This window comes from Drosophila grimshawi, unplaced genomic scaffold, assembly GCF_018153295.1.
Source record: "Drosophila grimshawi isolate 15287-2541.00 unplaced genomic scaffold, ASM1815329v1 contig_44, whole genome shotgun sequence".
Classification (NCBI taxonomy): domain Eukaryota; kingdom Metazoa; phylum Arthropoda; class Insecta; order Diptera; family Drosophilidae; genus Drosophila; species Drosophila grimshawi.
The window spans coordinates 6,344,417-6,359,818 of NW_025063240.1; the positions used below are offsets into that span (position 1 = coordinate 6,344,417).

Genomic DNA, 15,402 nt, shown 5'->3' on the forward strand with positions numbered 1-15,402 from the left:
AGCTTGCAGCGTAAAAAAATGCACAGTTAAACAACGGCGCACTGGCAGACGAATATGCGCAATTTCAATTTCATTTCAAAAACAAAGAAAATGATGTGAGAAGGTTGTTAAGAAATTCTTGAACCGGCCCATTGATGTCATCGATATACAAAAGGCGCATTCAACTCATTGGCAAGCAAGCTAAAGAATTGCACTTACTTTTCCCGTTGTGTTTCCCGATCAAAAACGATAAGCAATTATCTTTCGATTATCAGGTAGTAAATAAAATACGATTACAATTACTATAGATTAAGGCATACTTATCAGTACAAAAGTATTTAGTTTATTTGTCTAACAATCAGTTTTATTCTCGCATTCGCATTGTGGATTTTGGGGTTAATTTTTTCTGTTTTCTAGATTTCTGGCTGGGAGCCCAGAAAATTTCTTTGGTACAACTACATGCGGAACATGAACTGGTGCAGTGCTAACTGAAACACCTGCTGCACCAACAGGCAATCATTTTGTGGTTTGTAGCAGGCCGCCCAACCAATGCCTCCACCCCTAAATAATAACTTTGCCACGTGTCGGCCTGGTTTGCATCTCAACACAGAAGCCTTGTGCATTCTAATGAATCTAAACAAACACACACACACACACATATTATACGAGAAAATGGGGGTGTGTGTGTATGTGTGTGTGTGTGTCCGGCTTGTGGCATAACAGTTTAGTCATGTGTGGATATTATATTTCACTTTCCGCAAGAAAAACACACCCGATGTTAACTAGTTAGACCAACATTAAGTGTGCAATTTCCGGCCATAACGACTACGACTACGCTGAGATTGAAATGGCCCAGGGTTGGATATGAGGGTGTGGCGGGAACGACTAATACGCTAATAATAATAGTACAGCAAATCAACTTATAAAAGCTGCAAAAAGCAAAACGTCAAGAGAGCTTCTACTTCCCACTGCCGTTGACCCACAAGTCACATGTGCTTGTGTGTGTGTGTTTGTGTGTGTGTTGTTGAAGTGACTTTTGCGCGTGTTTGTTACTGATTTTATGAATGACATTGAACACCCACAAACACAGGCACAGATTAACAACGTGTACAACATCCCTTAAAGAGAACAGCACACGCTACTTTAAGAGAAGCGATAATTGAAATTCTCTTCAGCCCAAACTCTACCAACAAAAATTATCTTTAACACATATTCAACTGTTATAAAACAAACACACATCTATTTTTTTTTGTATGTTACCCACAAGACTGAAAACATTCCGCTCGGGGAGCAGTAAAAAGTGTTTAATTAGCTTATCACAAGTAGCAAAACTCTGTGGCTTAAGTGAATTAAGATTATTTAGTAAGTTTGAACGCTCAGCAGAAGCAGCCGCATTTTCACAGATTTCACTTTTGGCGTGCTGACGGCGCCTAAAAGACGGCATACTAAAAAATTTTCAGCACACACACACACACACAGAAGGAGAGAGAGAGGGACACACATACATAACGTACGCAGAAAAAAGTAAAAGTTTGAAAGTCACAAGCTAACCTTTAACCCAAATCACAACTAAGAGCAACAGTTAACGCTCTTTTGTTTTGCGTCTGTTATACTACAGACTATCGACTGCAGACTACCGACTGCAGACTGCAGGACATACTGTTATAAAAGTGCCGGTTTTTCTTGGCCTGAACGACCAAGAACAAGAACAACAATAGAGGAATGTAACGGACATAATATTAAGAATAAGACAACAACCCTTAAGAAAGTGCGTCACTGTTGAGGGTAGTTTGCCCAAAGGGGGTTGCTATGCGGATGGGATGATGGGAGACGCTGCGAAGTTTATTGTCTCTTTGTTGTGTGTGTAAAGTAAAAAAAAAAAGCAAAAAAAGAACGCAACAGTAGCCAAAATTGCTGCTGGCATTGTTGTTGTCGCGCTGCCCGTTGGCAATGTGTAAATCAGCTGTTTTCCGCCAAGCGCAACCCTTGCGTCGCATGCCAGCAAACCCAACGAAAAGAGAGCGTCGTTACGTGCAAAGACAATGAGACCAGGTGGCCATCATCGATACGGTGAGCACATTAACGACAGAAAGAGAGAGAGAGGGAGAGAGCCAAAGAGAGCGGAAGAGAGAGAGAGCAGCAGCAACGGTAGCTTTTGAGAGCTTGCGCGCTTGAACTTCAAATGCAGTGCATGAAAAAAAAATAGACACGGCGAGGCAATCGCAATGTCAGCAGCAACCGCGTGGCGAGAATTTGTTGTTGTTTTTTTTTAGCTTTTGCATTTTTGTGTTGTTTGTAATTGAAATTGTGTTTTGGTTGGTATGAGGAGGAGGTTATATATGTAATGTAGTTGTTGCTTTTGCGTTTGCATTCATCACATTTGGTGTCTTTGTCGCTGGCTGTTTTGTATAACGTAGTATAACAGTTCTATGCCAGCAACGTCGCCAGTCGGTTTCAGTCGTTTGCTGGTTACGACGAATTTTCATTTTATATCGAACAGCGCAGCAGTCACGACGATAAAGTCTTCTGTGTGTGGTGTGCTTTTTATTTGTTGGTATCTCTCTCTCTCTCGCCGCGCACAAAGAAAAGAAAGCAACAAAAAATCTAAATAAAATTGTATACACCCCAAAAATTAAAATTAAAAACCAAATTTAATAAATGTTGTATATATATCGAATGAAGATGGCCATAAAACTATGATGAATGCAGCTGTAGCTTGTCAATTGTTATACTGCATGTGGTGGTAATGTGCTGAACACGTAAGCCCAAGTTCCGTGTGCGGTTGAGTTGTGCTTCCCTTCTCTTGTTATTGCTGTTGTTCTTACTATTGTTGCTGTTGTTGCTGTTGTTATTGCTGTTAGAAATACAACTACAACTAACTCGGCCTTTTTGTGTTTCGTTCATTACACATTTTATCGATCACACGTTCGTTGCGGGGCCGTCGGACAGCCGAAGTTTTTTTTCTGTTTTCGCTGCTAACACGCATTGAATATTTGTATTTGAATTTGAATTTGTATTTGTGTTTGTATTTACATACGTACAATTTACAATTAAATTTTAATGCTCAGCAAATTATACAATTGTATTGCCATCATCATTATCATCATCATCATCGACAACCGCAGCGACAGCAGCAGCGAATACGACTACGTACAGCACCCCCAAAACGGCAGCGCCGACGACGTCGGCAGCGACACCAATGCAAAAATGCGCCATACATAAAAGCAGCAAAAGTAAATCAGTGCAGAGCAAATAGCAAAGCGAAAAGCAAAAGTGCAAAGTCAAAAACAAAGACAGCAAGTTCACTAACAAAAAATTATTGTGCGTCGCTCGCTCGTGCTACAACAACATCAACAACAAGACTCACAACTATTACTATTATTATGTTTTTCTTTCTGTTTCGGCCAGCCGTCAGCTGTATCCAATGTACAAATAAACAAAATTAATAAATGAAAGATAATAAAATAAAAGCACAACAACAACAACAAACTAAACGTGACAAATTGCAAAAAAACAACTAGTTAAAAACAAATAGTTAATAAATAAATATATGAATATAAATAATACATAAGAACTTCAGGCAATAACAAAAACAACGCACACACACATACATAACGGCAACTCACGCTCCGCCGCTGCTGTCACTCCGCGAGAGCAAAACTTAAGAGTGTCAAAACGTCAAAAAATAAAAACAACGATTAGTGTGGGAGTAGTAACAGAGAGTAAGACAGAGAGTGGGACAGCGAGACGCCTGTTAAATGCTGAGCGCGCGCAAAGATAAAACATAACAGCAGCAGCAGCAGCGACGTCGACAGCGGCTGTTCTAAGGCTCGCGCATAACTCGTAACGGCGCCGAGCGCGACACTTCGGGCCACGCATAACAACGTTTACAAACAAACAGAGACAGAATCAAATCATCGTTCATCGCCTCGCAAAGGGAGGTGCAGTGTGCCGGCGCGCGCAGAACAAGTGAAAACGAAATCGAAACTGAATCTGCAAAGAAGTTTGGTTATAATAGAAAGCAAAAGCAAAAGCCAGAAGTGTGCGCGCCACATGTAACGGCATACAAAAAGCACAAGCACAACTCGTAAAGTAAAACACAATTATGGTGGACAACAACAGTAATGCGGCAGCTGGTGGTGGAGCTGGTGCAGCTGGTGTTGGCAGCACGGCGGCACGCCTGCGCAAATTCGAGCGCACCGAAAGCGAACTGGCCTGCGAGGAGGCGGCGCGTCTAACTGCCGAGCAGAACGACAACAACAGCCCAGAGGATGACAACGATGAGGATGATGACGACGATGGTGAGGGTGGCGATGATGATGAGGATGAGGTTAGCGTCTACGGTGAATTGCCGCCACCGCCGGACGGTGGCTATGGCTGGGTCATATGCTTCGCCAGCTTCATGTGCAACATGATTGTCGATGGCATCGCCTACACATTTGGCATATTCCTCGAGGAGTTTGTCGCCTATTTCCACGAGGGCAAAGGCACCGTAGCCTGGGTGGGCAGCCTCCTATCCGGCGTCTATCTGAGCGCCGGACCCATTGTCTCCGCCCTGGCCAATAAATATGGTTGCCGCGCCGTTTGCATTGCGGGCAGCGTGATTGCCTGCATCGCATTCGTTCTATCGACGTTCAGCACATCGGTGAGCATGCTAATGGCAACCTATGGATTCATGGGCGGCTTTGGCTTTGGCATGATCTATTTGCCGGCTGTCGTCGCCGTCGGCTATTACTTTGAGACGAAGCGTTCGCTGGCCACGGGAATTGCGGTGTGTGGCTCGGGCTTTGGCACCTTTGCCTTTGCCCCCCTTGCCACATATTTGCTGGAGGAGTACGGCTGGAAGAATGCGTTGCTCATCTTTGCCGGTCTCATATTGAATTGTGCCATCTTTGGTGCAATGATGCGTCCACTCACGTATCCCAAAAAGAAGCGAGTGAAACCGCTGATGCAGCGCATGTACGAGGAGAAACAGATGCAGCTGGAGCGTGGCTCGTTTGCCGGATCACATTTTATGGTCCAGCTGCCGGATGGCACCATGGAGCGTAAGCTGAAGATGCCTATCAATGCGGATCCGGGTGTACATTCCAGTTTGAATTTGGAGTTGCTGGCGCAACAGTCTGGCGGTCTGCATCCAGTGTCAACGCTGCCAACGATCACCGAATCCAAGGTGGTGGAGGTCAATGCTCAATCGCCGCCCAATCAAAGCACCGCCGCCGATAGCAATGGCCAATTATCGGCGAGATCGGGTCGCCGTTCGCATCGCAACTCGGAGAATGAGCACAGTCCGTATCACTCACAGGATGCGATGACACGGAATGCCTCGCAGCCCGCCTTTCTCGCTGGCGATCATCAAAGTCTTCCCAAGAATGGGTCGGTGCCATCATTCAGCCGTGTGCGCAAGACATCTGCCAGCGAGCGTTATCAGCCCTCGCTGGCGGCCATACGTGCCTCCTCCCGCGGCGACCTCGAGGCGGGCACTGGCGGTGACTTCAATACTTCCAAATTGTCACTGTCCCAGCGACAGGGCAGCTCCAGCGGCAGTGCTGGACGCATGGTGCGACCCATGTCCCGTAAGGATATCTTCTATTCCGGCTCCGTTACGAATTTGCCACAGTATCAATCCCAGAAGTCGCTGACAAACTATCGCAACTCGGTCCTGTCGCTCACCAAGTACGAGAAGAGCATGCAAAGCGTGCGACTGGATCCACTGGCGGAGGCGGATAAACATCGCGAGGAATACGATCTATGCCCGTGCCTTTGCATACCGGATTCGGTGAAATCTGTGGTGAACACCATGCTGGATGTGAGTCTGCTCAAGGATCCCGTGTTCATGCTAATGGGTGTCTCCAACATATTCGGCATGGCTGGACTCTATGTACCTTTTGTCTATCTGGTGGATGCGGCCAAGGAGCATGGCATTGCCAAAAACGATGCCGCAATGCTGCTCTCCATCATTGGCATCACGAACACGGTGGGACGTGTCTTCTGCGGTTGGGTGGCAGACTTGCCACAAGTCAATTCGCTGCTGCTGAACAACATCTGTCTGCTGATCTCGACGGTGGCCGTCAGTTTGACACCACTGTGCTACAGTTATACCGCCTATATAGCCATGTCGGTTGCCTTTGGAATTGCCATCTCTGGTTACATTTCGCTAACGTCAATTATACTCGTGGATCTGCTCGGTCTGGACAAGCTAACGAATGCCTTTGGACTGCTCATCCTGTTCAGAGGATTTGCGGCCTTGATTGGCACACCGTTAGCGGGCGCCATCTATGATTTAACGCACACCTATGATCTGCCCTTCTATATGGCTGGAGCACTGTTTGCCATATCGACGGCGACTAGCTTCTTGGCGCCGTGCATGAAACGCTTTACTGGATCGGATGAGACGCCTGTGCATGCGGAAACGCTGACGCCCATCGATGAGGAGCAGGGCGAGGAGGATGCCGAAGATGAAGATGAGGATCAACCCATTACCATGGTCCCAAAAATCATCAAAACTCTGCCCAGTCCACAGGAACAGGACGAGTCCCGTCAATTTCCACCCACAACGACGCAACAAAAAACACAAACAACAACGGAATCAAAGCTCTAAGCAACAAGAATTTAAAGTAGGGAAGAGTGTGAGAACAGAGTACAGAAGAAACTACAAATATATGAATAAAGTCAAGAGAGAGAAGAGTGGAGTCAAAAAGAAAGTCTAAGAACGAGAGAGCGTCTATGAATTAAGAGTAAAGCGCGATATTTTTCTAGCAACTTATACAAAAGGAGAGCCAACTAAAATGGGGACAGAAGAACAGCTGAGCGGAGGAGGAACAGGCGAGCAGTAGAACAGTAGAACAGGAGAACAGCAGAACAGAAGAGAGAGAAAAGCACCGATTCAGGGGCAGGCCCTGATCCAAGCGGAGCGATAATGTATGTATTGCAGAGAGAGAAAGAGCACACAAAGAAAACTATATACAAAATAAAAGCGCATATATATATATATATATAGTTATGTATATATATATATATATAGTTATATATATATATATAGTTATATATATATATATAGTATTCTATATATACAATGTAACGATACAGATGCCGAAACTATGCCTAAGCAACAATTCAATATACATACAACTAATTGTATATATATGTATGCATATATATATATTATAGATCTGCTTTATTGCAAAGCAAAACGTGGAAATTAATGAAAACTTGGCTTAGCTTCGATAAGATTGTAGCAGAATTCTGCTGCCATATATATATATATATAAAATTAGCTATATATGTATGTACATTTGTACATCTATACAAAAGTTACACGCTCATAAATGAACAAAAAGCAAAACAGCAAAGCAACTGCAACAACAACAACAGAAACTAGCTAACTTTGATATACTCCGATTGATTATGTGCACAGTTTACACAACTGTTATACAACAACAATAGCAACAAAAAAATAGACACTAATCAGCAGGAGCTAAAAACTATATTGTAACATATTTTTTATTATTTGTTTGTTAAATCTTACGATTTTTTGTATGTACTTTTATTATTATTATTATTATTATTATTGATTATTGCTATTGTATATGTAATGTACTATTAAAACTCTCAATCTACATATATTATTATTACTATTACTGTTGTTGTGCATTCGTTGTTATACGGCAAGTGTTATAATGTGTCATACGCCCTAATTGTAGTAGGAAACCATGTAGCATGTAGCAAAACTAAACAAAAACAATTCAAACTAAAATGCAAATCGATTGCAAACCATTTTGGCAGTAGTTAGTTACTTTTTCGTATGTATAAAGAAAGCAAAGAAAAGCGATTAAAATGTAGAGCGTGAAAGCGAATTAAGAATGAAGCAACAACTATTGCAAAAAACAAAAGAAAAATACTAAAAACTAACTTTTATATATAAATATGGAAAACAAACAAAAAAAAAACACAAATACAAATAGAAATACAAATAAAGACAACTAAAATTGTTTTCAATTTTAAACCTATTAATTAGCTAACGAAGAACGATAAAAATATGAATGAAATTTTGGCTCATATTTTGTACATTAATTAAATAAATAAATCAAGTGTGCAAATACTTCAGTCAAGTCCATAGCAAAAACAAAATAAACAAAATTTTCAAAAGGCTTGTGCGTTTTGTTCTACACAAGAACTACAAACAAACAAAAAATAGATATATATAATATACATAGACATGCATGTGTTATACTTTTTAAAACTAACCAAATTTATAGAAAGTGATTATCACATAAAGAGCAATTAAATGCAGTTTTACACCATTTACAACACTCAACACACATTGCTCCTAAGCAAAACTGTTATACGCATAAAGATACAAAACAACAACAAACTATTGAGCGCCGAGCTATGCAAGCAAATGCAAAACAAAAATTACAGACACACAAAGCAAAGCAGAACAATAAATGTTAGAAAATATAATAAATAATTTTTGCCATATATATTCTGAAAACTTAACAAATACAAAAAACCCCCCAAGTGTTATACTTTAAAGTTTTATACAGTCGGTAAGTGGGTTTACGTAAAAAAAAATTGAGTACTTTTATATATTAAATTGTGGTTGATAGCTTTAAAAAGCATCGATCAAAGTGCAGATAATAATAATTATTGGTTGCCAGCCTTATCGTAGTACAATGTAGTACCTTGTACTCAATATATCACAACTAGAAACTTGAACAGACCTACAAATCGCAACCAGATTATGGGAACCACATGCAAGAGAAACCTGTCGCCCAAGAAGCCAAAAAGATTAGCCTAATCAATAAATTTCGTTCAAAGGAGCACAACTAATAGGTAAAGTGTTACGAATACTGTTATAGAATAATCATAGTTATATGGCATATACACAATCTATAAGCGTAAACATACTCAAAGGCTATCAAAGTATTGACAAAGTTGACGACGCCAAGTGCTGTGAAAATAGCAATAAAAATGCACGTGAGACATTTCACACTCTCACCACACACACGCACACACAAACATCGAGCATATAGCTACTAATTTGACTGCATAATATAGTTATCTAGATAGTTGTATGTATGTGAACTGATCCATAACGCTTTGCTTTACTTTACTCTACTTTACTTGTCCACATTCCGTCGAGCAAGTCATTGGCCACTGGCCAACATAAATGTCATTGACTGGCTTTGATAAAGCGGAAGAAGGCAACACACCAAGCCGGGCGGCATGCCTCAAACAAATGACCATTGACCGGGGCAATGGGCAAATGCAAAATGAAGCCAAAGTTTAGTTTAGATAAATGCGGCATTAGGAAATCGAATTTTGTATACTCTGCCAAAGCAATTAGCTTGGATTACACTTCATAGCAGAAATTTCACAAAATAAATAACGGAAGTCTGCTTTTAACTCATGGTTACTTAGAAAACTGATTAAATAGCAATAAAAATATAAAAATAAAAAATAAACACAGTGTACAAATGCATAATGACAGCAAGTGGAGCAAAACGTTGACGAATTATGACCACTGTCGATTGATAAGCGCAGCGAACAAAGCAACAATATGGCCAGCATTAAGAGAGAAACAGAGAGAGAGAAAAGGGGAGAGACTGTTGACGGCGTCCACTTGCACAGCTGATTAATGGCTGAAACGGATAGCCAAAGAGCAAAAAACACAAGTATGAGTGGCAGTTTGATAGTGAGTGTGAAAGTGATTGTGAGAGTAAGTGTGAGTGTGAGTGTGGAGAGAGACGATGTCTCACAAAAAACAACTGTTTTATGACGATTTTCGTCTAACTGCAATCAATTACATATATATATATACAAAGTAAATACATAAAAATAATTATATAGCAGCTTTTGCAAGCAGTTGACAGTCAGCAAAGTGAGACGAACGATTGCAGCAACAATGAGCGCTTAGCAACAGAGACGCATTTGCGATGACAATAGCAGCAACTAAATGAAAAAAGCAACAATTAACAAAAACTAAAGACTAAATGTGTTGACAACGCATCATACACGTATCATGTGATGTTGGCGTTGTCGAACACCTGAAACTAACCCAACTGAAACACAAGTAAACCGAGTATTCCATTCAGCAACAGTCAGCACAAACCGAATGCATTCACGCCTGTACATATGTGGAGTATAAACAAACACAGAGTATTTAAGCGTAATTATCGAAACGAATCGAAATTGCTAAGCATACATAACACAAATAAATAATGGGTGTTGAAAATGTCGCCAACAACAAGGCACGCAAAGTCAATTTGGATTATAATATTGTCGTTGTTCATATGTAAATTAAACTAATGTAAACTCATCTAACATCTAACACAGAAGCCATCGGAATTCGTTTAGTATTCACTAGCAAGTCCAAACACATAAAACAAAGACAGATATCGATTGTTATCAGTTATCCGGCGCTATCGAGAACGTGACCCGAGTAGAAAACACAGCCTATCAGTGAAAATAATAATAATTGGCGGCGGCACTTACCGAATGCTTCCTGTGGTGTAGGTGTTTCTACTTGAGGAGGATGGAGGGGCAGTTGCTGCTGCTGTTGTTGTTGTTGTTCAAGACAAACAGGTGGCTGAGGATGTTGCGGCTGAATGATATGATGTGGTGGTGGCGGTGCCTGGATTAGCATTGGCAGTGGCGGCGCATCAGCAGGTAGTGTCCAAGTGACGGGTATGGCACCAACGGGTGCAGCGCCACAATCCGACAGTTCATCCTCATACTGAAAGAGTGGTTGATAAATAGGATAACAGAGAGTTGATTATACGAATGTCTTGTGTTACTCACCGGTGGCAATGGACCGGCTACGGGATGCAAGCCCTGGAGCGGTGCCAGTTGACCATCATCGTAGATCTGCATAACGCCCATTTGCTGTTGCATCTCGTGCATATGTTGGGCATCGTAGATGGGATAGTTGGGACTCAGCATGCTGGACGTTTCGGAGGAGGGCAACGAGGAACTATTGTGATTCAGTTCGTCGCCATTCGCATGCGTCACCTCCTGATACTCATCGGCATACATGTGCGCCGCCGGATGCCACAGCGCCTGCGCCTGCCGCTCATCAACAACGCCACCTTGAGCCTGGCCACCATCCTCAGACACGTACTGATACTCGCTCTGCGGTAGCACCTGATGATAGAAATAGCCACCATAGTTGTACATGGGTGCGCCGTTATACAATGGCATCGGTGATATATATAGAGGCGTTCCGGTAGCCTGCTGGGCAGCGGCTGCTGCATTCGGCGGCACTTGAATTGGACCGTGATGGGGCGCAAAGTAGGCGGCCTGATAGCCACTGTATGCCGCATACGGATGCGGCGCATAGTATGACATTGGCTGCAGTTGCGCCTCGGGCGGTGGCGGATGCGCCAATTGCTGACCGATCTGTTCCGGCTGCAATTGAATGGCACTTGGCGCTGGGCTGGCGCTATCTGGTGGCAGCTGCTGCTGCTGCTGCTGTTGTTGTTGCGTTGGTTGCAGCTGCATCTGCAGCAGTTGCTGCTGCTGTTGCAGTTGCAACTGCTGATGCTGCATATGCCGCGGATTGTGGTAGTCATTGCGACGTTGTCCACCACCGCCGCGTCCACGGCCACGCCCGCGACCCCGTCCACCCATGCCGGGTATGTGGCCATTCGGATTACCCTGATGCAGTGGCATTGGCGGCAAGTGTTGCATCAACGGATTGCCCTGCAAACAAATACATTAGAGATATGGTTCAAATGGCACACGTTCTACTCTTAACAATCAATACAATACTCACCGGCTCCGGCGGCAGCTCGCCGTGTGTGCCCACATAATGAGGAGGTGCTCCGCTGCCCGGCATGTAGGCATGCGACCAGCCATGTAGATTCACATTGGCCGTCACATTGTTCACAAAGACATTGCTGGACATGGGCGCTGGTATCATGCCCGAATGATGGAACACCGGGCCGTGGCCACCTTGCGGCATGTGCGGATGATGTGCTCCATGAGCAGAGGCAGCTGCGGCTGGCATATACACCGCTTGGGGCTGTTGGTTGTAGACGGGCATAGATGTCAGCACGTTGGTGCTGTTGTTGTTATTATTATTGTTGTTGTTGGTCGGTGAAACAATGCTGTTGTTGTTGTTGGGAGGCGGTTGCGGCGTTGAGGGCGTGGACACTGGCGTCGCTGCTGGTGGCGGGTGTTGCTGTTGTTGTTGCTGCGGCTGCTGCTGCTGTTGTTGTTGTTGCTGCGGCTGCTGTTGTTGTTGCTGCTGCTGCTGCTGCTGCTGAGCAACCGGCTGCGCTTGCTGCGCCATAATTGGAACGACTGCGCTACACTTGCAACGCAGTTGACAACACTTACGACTTGCGACGCAATCGGCGGGTTGTTGACTCTTTCTGAACGTGGCTCAGGATATGCGCAGCACATGAACACTACAAACGCCAAACATTGAAGTTGTTACTGTGAACATTGAGACACAAAAAATATAAAAATAATTGTTAAATATATGTATAAACGAAAGCGCCAAGTTTTGAGGTTAAATTGAGGCAACCGCAAGACATCTGGCAACACCGCACAGCTGTCGGAGCACCAGCAAAAAAGACCACAAAAAACATTAAAAAAGGCAAATAAACAGAGAGAGTAAGCGCTACAGAGAGCGAGAAAGAGAGAGTGCGGCCATACTGTACCGGGTGGGGTGACGTCCCCTCCGCTACAACCCCCCCTCCCACACCCACAAGTGGCGATCAAGTGTCAAAAATATATAATTCAAAACAACACAATTTGCAAAACTGAAAGCCGGCTGAACACAAAAAAATTTGATTCGCTAACGTTGAACATGAACACGCACACACTTACACACGCACACATAAAGACACGAATGACACACACACACACACACACCTGTACAAGAGGCGCCGCACTACGTCACTGAACTGGAAAAAATATAAATGTTAAGGAAAAAAAAATAGAAAAGGAAAACACGACGAATTCAATAAATGTCGAAACTGTAGCTAATTCAAAAAGACTGCGTAACTTAAGCGTTGCATGTAAAATACACGACGCATTCCAATGTCCAAATGGCGGCGTCAAAGAGAACACCACGTTGACGGCACACAAAAAAAAAAGAAAAAAAAGAGAACGCGGCGGAATGTGTTGCAGGGGGCGGGGCAAGGAGGTGTTAAGGGAAAAAGAAAAAAGTGTGTGTGTTTTTGGTGACTAGTGATTGTTACTTACCTTTAATGGTTGGCCGCAGACAATTCAGTTTTGTAGCACGAATTGATCATGTTTTATTTGATGCGTGCGGGCGGCTTCTTTGACAGTGCGACGGGCGGCTGCTGCCAAATAAATGAATTCGTATTTCAGTTTCACTTGCCGCGGCACTCTTCTTTCTTTCTTTCGTTTTTTTTTTTTTTTTTTTTATTTTACGTCTAATGACACGACGAATTCTGCGAGAGCAACTTTTCCACACTGCACAGTTTTATCGCTTTGGCTGCTGCTCTAATTAGCACTATTGCTTTCTGCTTGCGCCACCCGCACACGCACAAGTATGAAAATATGTGTGGAGAATGTGAATCGTTAGCTTCATGCACAAAACACTGAATTATTATATTTGCATGTGCAACAAAAAAAAGTTATTTTATTTCTTTTCTCCTACTCGTGGTGACAGTGTGACCTGTTAGCCAACAGTGAGCTCAACAGCAACAAACAATTAACATTTGCTCATTACTGTTAACGCTTAACAGCAAACACTACATTATTTCAGGAGAAAACGGCAATTACTTATTTTTCTTATTACTTAAAGGTAAACAAATTATTTTCAAACAATTTAATCCACAATTCCGTGTATTTAAAAGATATTCTGGCTGGCTACTGTGGCTAGCGGTTTAAATTAACAGCTGTCATTCGGCTATTTATTCCAACAGCCTAGTGATGGTGCTTAAATAACTTGGCATAACAGTAACAGAAAAATAATATCATATACCAGAAAATATCGATAGTGCAGTAGTGGATGGTTTTATTTGGTGAATTACGCACGATTAATGTCATTTGTACGAAAAATCACTAAGTACGTCTTGTTTTTCAAAATATTTCCCAACATATCAATTTACAAAGCAACAGCGACTATCTATCGGTAGCTTATCGATAGCAAATGAAACTATTCAATAAAGGTTATTGTTGCCAGCTTTGGGTAGACTGCTACCTTCTAAGTTTTATTACATGCATGTTAATGGGTATTGTTTTTATCTCATTATGATAACAATTACATTATAATTTAGACTTGCGCATTGAAAAATTGATAACGGCTTGTACGAACTCATCGTCTTTGAAACGCCCAAGCAGTGCCTCGCACTCCGCATTATTGCACCGAACAAGATTCTCTTGCAATGGCAAATTAATCAGGCGCTTGCATTCTCGCATCGATTTTGGAGGCAATTCGGAAAATTGACGAATCTTTGGCCACACTACGGAATCCAATTCGCTTAGCTTAAAGATGCGCGAAACGAAATGAAAATGATATGCTTCCTGTGCCGACATCTTCTCGCCGAGCACGAGCAGCTCCGTTGCCTTCGAGCGACCCATAATCAACGGGAACGTATAACTGGAGCAGGCCTCAGGCACAAGACCCAGTTTGCTGAACGGTGTCAAAAAATACGCCTGCAATAAGAACAGTTTACCATTCTGTTATACAGCACCAACATCTTGTTGAACTCACCTCATCGGCACACCAGGCGACATCGCTGAGGCCCGTAATGGTGGCTCCGATTCCAATTGCCGGTCCATTGACCAATGAAAATATAATCTTTGTGCAGTTCAAAAAACTGTAAACCATTGCTTTGAATGTGTCGTTGGATTTCTTGAAATAGGCCTCCATGTCCGTTATTTCCATGCCCTGCGATAAATCATTGCCCGCGGTAAAGAAATCTCCCACACCGGTGAAGACCACAATAGACACCGTTTCATCCTCGTTCACCTCGCTGAGGACTCGCGTCATTTCTTTGTAGCCAGCAAAGTTGATGCAATTCTTCTTGCGGGGATTATTGAACTTAACAACAAGTATCTTGTCCTCCTTTTGGACGAGCAACTGCTGGAATCCCTGATACATTTTGCAAATTTTGTGTTAATCCGCTTTCTAAACATGAACGAAGTCCACCTCAATTGATTTCCATTGTGCTTTATCATTTTATTAGCTAAAGTGCTAAAGCCAAATCTGCAGGTTTTGAGATGTAGATAGCTGCTGTTATTAACATGCGCTCTCCAAATGCATGGACAATTTTGTGACGTCAGAAGCGTAATTTTTCTACAATCATCGTTACTAATTTAAAATGTTAATTTGAAAATTTATACGCTAACATTATTATTACTATTATGCATAGAAATAATTTTTACTAAATACCGATTCAAACCATCGAAAATATGTAAACATTTGATATCTAAATATAAATC

The 15,402-nt window shown here is 42.6% G+C and overlaps 3 protein-coding genes across 3 annotated transcripts; 1 reads left to right on the plus strand and 2 right to left on the minus strand.

Annotated features, from left to right (window-relative positions):
* The first annotated feature begins 3,545 nt into the window (after positions 1 to 3,545).
* Positions 3,546 to 6,686, plus strand: LOC6558893 (monocarboxylate transporter 12). The gene has a single exon (XM_001985059.3). It carries the CDS (start codon positions 4,085 to 4,087, stop codon positions 6,575 to 6,577), a length of 2,493 nt encoding a protein of 830 aa, XP_001985095.1. The 5' UTR covers positions 3,546 to 4,084; the 3' UTR covers positions 6,578 to 6,686.
* Positions 6,687 to 10,390: 3,704 nt separating this feature from the next.
* LOC122322566 (mediator of RNA polymerase II transcription subunit 15-like) lies at positions 10,391 to 13,679 on the minus strand. The gene is made up of 5 exons (XM_043215325.1): positions 13,192 to 13,679; positions 11,753 to 12,417; positions 11,499 to 11,679; positions 10,780 to 11,408; positions 10,391 to 10,714 (listed from the first exon to the last, which is right to left on the minus strand). Exons 2-5 carry the CDS (start codon positions 12,269 to 12,271, stop codon positions 10,391 to 10,393), a joined length of 1,653 nt encoding a protein of 550 aa, XP_043071260.1. The 5' UTR covers positions 12,272 to 12,417; positions 13,192 to 13,679.
* Positions 13,680 to 14,127: 448 nt separating this feature from the next.
* LOC6558896 (enoyl-CoA delta isomerase 2) lies at positions 14,128 to 15,128 on the minus strand. Its single transcript, XM_001985057.2, has 2 exons — positions 14,672 to 15,128; positions 14,128 to 14,613 (listed from the first exon to the last, which is right to left on the minus strand). Exons 1-2 carry the CDS (start codon positions 15,059 to 15,061, stop codon positions 14,224 to 14,226), a joined length of 780 nt encoding a protein of 259 aa, XP_001985093.1. The 5' UTR covers positions 15,062 to 15,128; the 3' UTR covers positions 14,128 to 14,223.
* Positions 15,129 to 15,402: the final 274 nt, after the last annotated feature.

Coding starts and splice junctions, on each gene's coding strand:
- LOC6558893 (XM_001985059.3), top strand. CDS start 4,085: ATGGTGGACAACAACAGTAATGCGGCAGCTGGTGGTGGAGCTGGTGCA.
- LOC122322566 (XM_043215325.1), bottom strand. CDS start 12,271: ATGGCGCAGCAAGCGCAGCCGGTTGCTCAGCAGCAGCAGCAGCAGCAG. Junction 11,680..11,752: donor GCGAGCTGCCGCCGGAGCCG/GTGAGTATTGTA, acceptor ATTTGTTTGCAG/GGCAATCCGTTGATGCAACA. Junction 10,715..10,779: donor TAGCCGGTCCATTGCCACCG/GTGAGTAACACA, acceptor CCACTCTTTCAG/TATGAGGATGAACTGTCGGA.
- LOC6558896 (XM_001985057.2), bottom strand. CDS start 15,061: ATGTATCAGGGATTCCAGCAGTTGCTCGTCCAAAAGGAGGACAAGATA. Junction 14,614..14,671: donor TCGCCTGGTGTGCCGATGAG/GTGAGTTCAACA, acceptor TTCTTATTGCAG/GCGTATTTTTTGACACCGTT.